Source organism: Gadus morhua, chromosome 12 (genome assembly GCF_902167405.1).
Source record: "Gadus morhua chromosome 12, gadMor3.0, whole genome shotgun sequence".
Taxonomy (NCBI): domain Eukaryota; kingdom Metazoa; phylum Chordata; class Actinopteri; order Gadiformes; family Gadidae; genus Gadus; species Gadus morhua.
The window spans coordinates 29,120,347-29,130,346 of NC_044059.1; the positions used below are offsets into that span (position 1 = coordinate 29,120,347).

The 10,000-nt window shown below is 45.0% G+C and overlaps 2 protein-coding genes across 5 annotated transcripts in view; both read left to right on the top strand.

The window, feature by feature from the left end:
• The window catches only part of LOC115555439 (glutathione hydrolase-like YwrD proenzyme), an 8,285-nt gene extending 2,939 nt beyond the window's left edge, over positions 1–5,346 (top strand). For 2 of the 4 annotated variants that reach the window (XM_030372292.1, XM_030372294.1), the window contains 6 exons: positions 1–65; positions 614–770; positions 877–1,059; positions 1,541–1,625; positions 2,016–2,111; positions 2,280–2,675. The exon at positions 1–65 is cut by the window's left edge and continues 107 nt beyond it. In XM_030372292.1, the coding sequence (XP_030228152.1) occupies positions 1–65; positions 614–770; positions 877–1,059; positions 1,541–1,625; positions 2,016–2,111; positions 2,280–2,425 (732 nt within the window). In that variant the 3' untranslated portion in view covers positions 2,426–2,675. Of the gene's footprint in view, positions 66–613; positions 771–876; positions 1,060–1,540; positions 1,626–2,015; positions 2,112–2,279; positions 2,676–2,725; positions 2,777–3,060 lie in introns of those variants that run through there. The other 2 variants (XR_003978871.1, XM_030372293.1) reach the window with 2 other exon arrangements.
• Positions 5,347–5,400: 54 nt separating this feature from the next.
• tm4sf18 (transmembrane 4 L six family member 18) overlaps positions 5,401–10,000 on the top strand; it is a 4,626-nt gene continuing 26 nt past the window's right edge. The window contains exons 1-4 of the mRNA XM_030372295.1: positions 5,401–5,709; positions 8,329–8,397; positions 9,142–9,284; positions 9,749–10,000. The exon at positions 9,749–10,000 is cut by the window's right edge and continues 26 nt beyond it. Coding sequence (XP_030228155.1) covers positions 5,530–5,709; positions 8,329–8,397; positions 9,142–9,284; positions 9,749–9,947 — 591 coding nt within the window. The 5' untranslated portion in view covers positions 5,401–5,529 and the 3' untranslated portion in view covers positions 9,948–10,000. The remainder of the gene's footprint in view (positions 5,710–8,328; positions 8,398–9,141; positions 9,285–9,748) is intronic.

The window sequence follows — 10,000 nt, forward strand, 5'->3', positions numbered from 1 at the left end:
CCTCTGGACAGCCTATTGGATAAGAGCCACAGCCGCCAGCTTGCCCAGCAAATCAGCATGGACAGGTGTGTGTGTGTGTGTGTGTGTGTGTGTGTGTGTGTGTGTGTGTGTGTGTGTGTGTGTGTGTGTGTGTGTGTGTGTGTGTGTGTGTGTGTGTGTGTGTGTGTGTGTGTGTGTGTGTGTCTTTCTCTGTTGAATTTAGATAGGCATCTATTGACTTATTTATTCTCACTGTAACCTCTCTGTCCCTTCTATCTATATCCTGTTGGAAACCCCACTCCACCTTACTGTAGACTTTGAACGTTTGCTTTTTATTGCTCGAAAGACAAACACAAACTTATTACACCAGAAAATGTGGCAATAAAACAGACACACACACAAACACACACGACTATTTTGTTTCCATTGGTTATTGCTCCCTAGTATAGTGTTCTTTAAGGATCAGTTAATCATTGTATTTCTGGGTTCTCTTGAGAGTTGATGTTGATATCTAGGCCCAGTGATGGTTGTGGAATAGATTTGTGTCAAGTTAACATCCATCCTTCGGGCCTTGTGTATTGTATGTTTGTATGAACATGTGTTTGATTGTGTGTTTGTGCGTGCGTTGCTCCAGGGCCAGTGAGGTGGGTGCACCAGCTGTGACGATACAGGGCGACACTGTGTACTTCTGTGTGGTCGACTGCCAGGGCAACGCATGCTCCTTTGTCAACAGCAACTACATGGGCTTTGGCTCAGGCCTTGTGCCGAGGGACTGTGGCTTCTCCCTCCAGGTATGTGTGCACGTGTGGGTGTGGGTGACATCTGCTATGACAATTACAAAAACCGCCATTTATTGCACTCTCACGCTCACTCTTAACCTCGACCTCACTCTCTTAGAATCGGGGTGCTAGTTTTTCTCTGCGTCGTAACCACAGCAACTGCATCGCCGGCGGTAAACGCCCATACCACACCATAATGGCCGCTCTCGTCACCGGCCCCGCCTCCGTCGGACAGAAGCCCCGCCTCCTGGCGGCCCTCGGAGTGATGGGCGCCATGATGCAACCGCAAGGACACGTCCAGGTAAACACACACAAACACCACGGCTAGCGCGCACACACTCACGCACACTCCGGACACACACGCGGACACATTTATAATCAGGACAACAAGTGGAAGATTGATCGGTCACAGCGTATAAAACATGGTGGTGTTACAAGGGCCCCAACCTAAAATCACATTACGTATAATGCTTAATATATTATTAATTATTAATAATAATTATAAATATTACCTTACTGTACCGATAGCGATATGTTGTTTCACCTTCTTCTGACAAATGTTCTTATTGTAAGTTGCTTTGGATAAAAATGTCTGCTAAATGCCCTAAATGTAAATGTTAGTATATGTTTTATTTTTCTCACAATCAAATGTCTTTGTTGTATTTTAGTCAATGAGCAGAAGCCTAATTTTAGTTAACAGACCTACAAAAAAACGTTCATTGAGTTTCTCAAAAACATGAGGGAGTATATTCAAAGGTTTCCTCTGTTCTGCTGACGTTCAGGTGCTGCTGAACATGCTGGAGTTTGAAATGGATCCTCAACAGGCCTTAGACGCTCCCAGGGTCTATGTGGAGTACGACCAGAAAGGTTCTCTCTACTGCCCCTGGATCTATTATCTAAGTGTCATCAGCCATCAACACCAGGATTTGACCAGACAAACATTATTTACTCTGCAAGCGTGCATCTATACTCCCTGTATTTTGTATGTTTTTGTTTGACCAAGACTTTATTACTTCAAAGTTTTATAATTTATATTATATAATTATTTAATTATATTATTTATATTATATATTTTTGAATTCCTAAAAAGTCTTAAAAGTTTTATCTGGGAGTAAAACTGTATATTTGTGCTACATTTGTGTCGGATCCATTTTTCTTGGGACCCTTTGTTATGTCTCCATATCTATGTTATGTTTCCATATCTATGTTATGTTTCCATATCTATGTTACATATATCTATGTTATGTGTCTCTCAAGCTGATCAGTGGCTGGTTCATTTGGAGGAGGGATTTGGCAAAGAAGTTTGCGATGAGTTGAGGAGGCGGGGCCACCAAGTAAATTGGCCAATCACAGGTAATCTCTCTAACATCCCTCAGTATGAGCACCACACACAAGTGAAACATTTTGGAAATATTTAGGGATCATTGTTTAGCCCATTTAGTGCCTTGATATAAATACTACATTTATTAAGTATGTTTCTGAAAGAGAGAATACAGTGATTCAAATTGTTTCCATTCACAGGATTTAATCGTTCGCGATTTGGTCGAGGACAAATCATTACAGTTGGTGATTGGTGGAATCCATCTGTCCGTCAAGCTGCTCATCCAACCAGAGTTCTGTGGGCGGGGTCGGACCCCAGAGCAGACGGGTGTTCACAAGGCTACTAGACCTGCTCGAAGTATATAATTAATTAACATATTTTAAATTGAAATAATGTTAAATCAAACACTTGATAATATTAAATCAAACACTAAATTAATTGATATTCTTAATCTGATCAATCATGTTTTTATTTTAATTAATCATTCACAGTTTACCAATAAGCTAAGCATGTTAATTGTTATTAACAGGTCTATGATGACCAAATAAAGGGAGTTTTTTTTTTTTATCCAGACAAAACGCGGCTCCCCATTTACTTTTGTCTGTCGGCCTCTCTCCTATATGTCGGCGATGTTGACGCTTCGCAGAAACGGGTCAGTTGTATATATCTCTGGGGGTCAGCCCACTAGCAGCAGGAAGTGAGTCATGGAGCGTTCCCTGCTTCCTGTTTGAGTCAGTAGTTGCGAAGCTGTCCAATGACCCCCATTGTCTTTTCATGACTATGACACCATTCTCCGTCCCAGGCACACACACACACACACAAATACCCACACACATTTGAATGATTTATTCAGGGTAAACAATTTAAAATAAAGGCCCAAATATTTTCAAATGTGACTGATCATTACCCTTCAATCGGGCAATGGGTAGATTGCTGATGATGAATGATGGGGATGATCATATTTGGCTTCTTCTCTTGTAGAACGCTGCATGCCTAATGTCCTCACCTCCACCCATCTAATGCATCTGTGCTGGCAGCATGTCCACCGTGAAGACCTATCGGTGTGATGAGAACCCTGTTTGTATACCTTTCTAGGAGTTCCACTTGTCAGTGGCCAGTATAAACACACACACACACACACACACACACACACACACACACACACACACACACACACACACACACACACACACACACACACACACTCTCTCTCTTGGTCCCGTTAATGTTTTGAGCACCCCAATAAGTGGTTTAAGTGGGTCTTCGCGTGGGTCTTCGCTGTGTGTCGCCTATCTCTGGGGGTATTTTTAGTAGCAGGAAAATTCCGGTCCAAGCTCCCACACAAGACCCTGTCTGAAGAAGATAGCAGCAGAGAATAAAAGAAATGGCTGCCATCGCTGCTGTCAAGTCATGGATCTGTTGTGATGCATTGATGTTGTTTGGAGATTCCTATTGAATAGTATGCGGATGACAGGAAAAGAGCCCCAATTTCCATTGATGAGAACACTTGTTCAAAATAAGAGCCCTTATACCTATAGCTACTCTGATTGGTCGGATGTATACATTGTGGTTGGACAGTGTCATAGTTGCCATTTGTGCCACTCATGTCATTGTTGGAATTAGATTCAATGTCATTGTTGTAATCTGGGCTCTTCCGAATGGCACTCCAGTACAAATCGATCTACATCTGAAGTAATGTAGGTTATATGGCGGGGCCCGGGGGCTCCCAGAAGAACTCCTGCCCGCTCACCCAGACACTTTCTCCGCCTGCTTAATCAGGTTTGGCCGTGGCGTGTGAAATGCTCTTGTTATTGGGTCTGGCTTTCCAGCGCTGGTTAAGTGCCTGCCGTTACAGATTACAGCCCATGTTAATCTAGATTACAGGTAGATTATCAAGCTCTTTAATTTATGGCAGGACCCGCAAAAATACACAAATTTACAAACATACGTACAAATGAAAACTACATAAAAAGAGACACAAAAATGGGGCCCAGAGCTATGTCCTCCTCAACCCAGGACATTGAAATATTTTCTGTCATTCAGCTCTGACAACCATTTTTTCTACTAAGTGAGCAATAAAGTATATTTCAAAGGCAAATTTAAACTGCACCTTATTCCAAATGGAGTCACTGTATGGCTTTGTACATATTGTAGGTTTATATCACTCTTATCATTGTCATTCAGACCTTAACACCTCCCACTAGGATGTTCCACACAGGCCCAACAGGATAGCAGCTGATATAATTTGTGCTGCATCAGATAATTAATCCACTGACGTGTGTTAGGGTGACCTCATAGGTAGCACGCGTCACATCATTAGTCCCTTTCTCTCATATCAAAGTGATATCGAACAAAGTTACAGAAGGACCGAAGGATTGGTTTGTAATTTGTATCATCAAACCATCAAACCGATGATTCTATGATGCCTAGTTTAGTTGTAGCTGTGGAGGAAGTGACTGGTTGAACACATCTCTGTGGGGAAACTCACATCCAATGTTGTTTCTTTAAGTGTAGGCCTTGGAGAACAACATAGAGACCCTGAACAATGATTAAATTCAAGTAGGTTAAACTTTTCTCTGCCCATAGAGCACAGTTAGACACAGTCCAAGCAAACTCTCATACAATCATTTGAAAGATATCAGGGGACAAAACTATCTTTGAGTGGATGGACAGAGAGACGTTTGGGTAGACCAGAAGGCTCTATCTGGTATTTCATAAGGGCACAGTGATCTTGGAATCAAAAGAATGCTTGCACGATTTAATCTGGTTATTCTGAAGTAAGTAGATTATGACTTTTGTTGTCGTGTGGGAAACTGGAAACACGCATGCACACTTACTAACGCTTACACTTAGGCTTACACACACACACACACACACACACACACACACACACACACACACACACACACACACACACACACACACACACACACACACACACACACACACACACACACACACACAAATGGTGACAGTGGTCTGTTCTTGTGGGATTTGTCAAATCTTTCTGGCTCAGCTCTCTGGAGGCCGGCCCCTTGTTTTATGTGTGTGTGTGTGTGTGTGTGTGTGTGTGTGTGTGTGTGTGTGTGTGTGTGTGTGTGTATGCGTGTGCATGTGTATGTGACTGCCATGGCCCTGTAGGTCTAGTTTCTTGAGGCTCGTTATCTCATAGCTGCAGGGAATCCACAAATACACACACACACACACACACACACACACACACACACACACACACACACACACACACACACACACACACACACACACATTCACTCCAGGCCCTCGGCCACCACCACCAGTTGTTCATTTCCTGCCCCCCCCCCCAGCTTGCTGGTCCCACCCCTCCTCTCCCTGCCTCTTCCTCTCCTTCCTCTCCTCCTTCCTCTCCTCCTGCCTCCTTTAGTCCGGCTGTGCCCTGCTCTTCCAGCAGTTGTATCTCCCCTCGTCGCCATGTGCTGCTCGGTGGGTTTCACCCGGTCTCTGGGGCTGGCCCTTCTGCCCCTGGCCCTGTGCTGTATCCTGGCCAACCTGCTGCTGCTGTTCCCCATGGGGGAGATCTCCTACCTCCGAGACCAACGGCTGTCCAGCTACATCTGGTACTTTGGTGGACTAGGAGGCGGAGGACTGCTGGTAAGCACACACAGGAGCTCAGCTCTTCTCTTCTGTGTTATTATATGTTTCCAATCTGTTCCAACAAGTTCTACAGAGGAGACTGGGATATTATGAGGTGGGTGAAAGTTAGTTTCTCTGATAAGGGAAGGGGTCGAGGTGGCTGTGGGCAGAGACAGAGAGTATGAAGTGAAAAGGATGGCTGTGGATTGATTCTGCTCTGTGGACCCGTTCAAAATAAACCTTTGGAAACCAAAATGGATTACTTTATCTCTGTGTTTCTCGACACATCAGACTTTCCTTCAGGACAGTACATCTTCATCAAATCCAAAATCAGCTACGAGCAAACACGAATGACGTGCTCCTAAATACTTGGTTTGCCAGTGCTCTCTTGACAGTGTCTCCTGCACATACAGAGACTCCATGAAGATATTAGTTATGAGTGAAGATACTCCATGTATTGTCGCTCTAGCATGAGCTCTATGGCTCCATGTGCTGGTTGTGAATGGGCTCAGTGCCACAGGGGCATCTGACAGCTGGATGAGTAATAAGGAGAACATTTAGCAAGGCATTTTCCTCGCTATAGAAACTCTCCCCGGCGATGTAAGCCTGCAATAAGAACTCCTATTAATTCCTGTCGTTAACATGCAAACGTTGCTAGCTTTACAGCATAATCTCGTTGGTGTTTACGTTGCTCAGGCACTGAAAACAATGGGTTTCTATGTTAATTCATGGTTAATCGTTATGACCTACATATTGGAACGTCTTACCTCCTGACAGAGCAGAAAAAGCCACAAAACGGAGGCTGAACGTCAGTTTGGTTGAGTAGAACACAGAAGAGATTGTGTGTTGTGTGTGTGAAGCTTTGTGTGGGTGTTGGTGCGTGTGTGTGTGTGTGAGATTGTTCTTTTTCAAACAACAGGTTCCTTTATGTCTGAGTCTAAACCAAATTTGTTGAATTAATGTCAAAAGTGATATTATATTTGAAGTACCATTAAAATAAAGTCTGTATCAAACTGAAAACTCTGTATGATAAGTAGCATTTCCCACACATGACTGATATGATACCGAACAGTTTATGTTTATATGCTTAGGTTGGATTTGGCATTGTTTAAGAAAGAGAAAGGCTGAATTAACTAATCACCCCGAGAGAGGTGGTGCCAGTAAGTGGCTGACGAGGTAGTGCTGGTTGTCTGTGCAACAGAAGGCTGCTGGTTTGTGCTCCAAAGTACATTTGGTCATCGCTTGGAGTTCTTCTTGACTCAAGTTTCATTTGGTACGGTCTACTTATGTGGAATACCGGAAATTGTACATGTTGGCCTCGGAGGGAGTTCATGGGGTGTCTGGTTGGGCTTGGGAACAACAAGAGAGAGAGTGCCAGAGGCCTTCGGGCCCCGGGCCCCTGATGTGTGGCCCCATGGGTCCGTTCGGTCTTCACCCAACAGTCTAGGTCGGGGCAGAGATCAAATCCTGGTTTGCACTACTACTACATCCTTAAATAAATAGGTCAAACGTACGGCGTGCTTGACGTTGAAAATAGTCTCTGATGAAGTATTTATCAAGAGTGCAACATTTCGCCCTGTTCCTCTGCTAAATGAAGCCGCTAACTTCCTGTACTCTGTGTTCTTTCCGTCTGTGGCAAAACACAAACGGTCAAAGTGCAGAGTGGAAGCCACTAAGGGGCAGTTTATTTTGAGCACTGCCCATCTTTTGTGTGTTGCTGTCTCTTCTTCCGATATGCTCTCCATTACCCCCTGATGTTCACCTCCTCCCAGCCATTGTCTTTCAGTGTGGCTCTTTCTCTCTCTCCTCAGGGGATGGCAACAGGATGTGAGATGTTAGGGGAGGACATCCAGGATGCACACTCACAAATGTTCTCCTTTTTGGGTGTCACATGATTATTTGTGTGTGTGTGTTTGCGTGTTAATCATCAGTTCTTCTTGACTCAAGTTTCATTTGGTACGGTCTACTTATGTGGAATACCGGAAATTGTACATGGTGTGTGTGTGTGTGTGTGTGTGTGTGTGTGCGTGTGCGTGTGCGTGTGCGTGTGCGTGTGCGTCTGTGTCTGTGTCTGTGTCTGTGTCTGTGTCTGTGTCTGTGTCTGTGTCTGTGTGTGTGTGTGTGTGTGTGTGTGTGTGTGTGTGTGTGTTTCCAACCATCGTTAAACTAGAGCCAATCGACTTGAGAGGGACAGAATGGAATAGAATGCCACATTGTGTAAGGAATTAAACCTAGATGATGAAAATGATGAAACTGTATTGGCCAAAGATGTTCAGCTGAAGGACTTTTCCCTCTGCAGTTGATACAGGCCACATCACGAATCTGGTCAAAGTTGATAACGTTGCACAGACAGATGCAACTGTACCCCAGTGGAAAACAGGCAGCGCTATGTTGGGCTACAGTAAGAGGATTATCGTAAGAGCGCAGATGGTCAGCAACAGGCCACAAAGGAGACCGTTGAACATCTCCTCATTCACATCCTGGCAGGCTCGCCCCATGTGACTGCGCAGCACGGACGCAGCTGCAGCTTTTCATTATTGGCACGTGTGTTTTTATTGATGTAAAATGGCTTCCCTTGTTCCATTTTTCTATGACAATGCCGGAGAATAGTAATAATTGTTCTCTCTGTTCTTCTAGATGCTGGTTCCAGTGACCACCTTCATCAGTCTGGGGAAATGTAGCTGCTGCTGGAATGAGGGTTTAATGGTGAGGCAGAGACTCACTACACATAACTGGGTTAGAGAAATGTGAACAGGCTGCTCTGTTAAGAGCAGGAATCATTGGATGGTTTAATTGTGTTTGAGCGGCATGTTGAAGTTATGAAGGTCAATCCGAAGTGCATTAATTAATTAACTATAGAAATGCAGTAAATGTTATCCCATAAGGTTAGGGTTAGGGTTCATTCCATCTTTTTCACGATAAATTGTCTGGGTAACTGTGGTGTAACTTTTGGGGTTTCAGATCCACAACTCTCTTCTCTTCAAAATGCATATAGGCTACTGTTTATTTGTAGTAACTGTTTACTCATTCGACTTCTCAAACATGGACTTTGGTTATGGCCATGGGTGCTCGGTGCTTAAGTGGTGAACCGTCTGTGCAGCAAGCACTTTGAACTCGACTGACAGAACTTAAGAACAGTACTCAAGTACATTAACTTTGTTACAGTCACATCCCTGGTAGAATGCGAATGCTCTTCAAGTTACATTAATCTAACTGGGGTCTTATTTTTCTCTGGGTGTGGGACTGACTCAGTAAGTGTGTGTGTCACGCAGCTGTCTAACGTATCTGTTGACACTTTGCTGTGACTGCCCAAACAGCTTATAGAAACATTCCTTCTCCCTCTCCGACTCTGTCGTACACTGAAACACACCACACACCCTACTGGGAAGCACTGACGCTCATGGCAGTATCCTTATTGGTGGCTCTCTCTATCTCCCTCCCTCTCTCTAGATGTGTGGTTCGGTATTGGCTGCGGTGGTGGGCATGGTTGGTTCTGGCTACTGTTTCGTCCTATCAGGGATGACCTTGCTGCAGGGTCCTCAGTGTTTCACTGTTCTGGGCTGGACATACCCCTTTTCCGATGATGGCGGCAGGTAATATGAAAGCAATTGTGTGTTTGTGTGCATATGTGTCTGTGACAGTCTATGAAAAGTAATTAATAGTGTGATATTGTGCGATTGTTTTGCTGTTTTCACACTTCTGTATATGCTGGAGTAGCCTGGGTTGTCTTGGCACAGCGTTTGAGAAGTAACAAGTACTCTAGAGTTACTATACTATTATTAAGTGAATCCCTCCCTCCCTCCCTCCCTCCCTCCCTCCCTCCCTCCCTCCCCCTTTCTCTCCCTCCCTCCCTCCCTCCCTCCCTCCCTCTCTCTCTCTCTCTCTCTCTCCCTCCCTCCCTCCCTCCCTCTCCCTCTCCCTCTCCCTCTCCCCCTCTCTCTCTCTCTCTCTCTCTCTCTCTCTCTCTCTCTCTCTCTCTCTCTCTCTCTCTCTCTCTCTCTCTCTCTCTCTCTCTCTCTCTCTCTCTCTCTCTCTCTCTGTCTGTCTCTGTCTCCAGGTATCTGCTGGAGCCAGACTCGTGGTCCCAGTGCCTGCAGCCTGTGAGCATCGTGGAGTGGAACGTGTCCCTGCTCTGCATTCTGCTGTGCCTTGCCGCGCTGGAGTTCCTCATCTGCCTGCTGCAGCTGGGCGTGGGGCTGGTGACCGCTGTGTGCAGGCCCTGCTGCTACAAGCAGGAGTACAGCCTCCACGCCTAGAGGAAGAGGAGGAGGAGGAGGAGGACAGGCCTAGAGGAGGAGGAGGAAGAGGA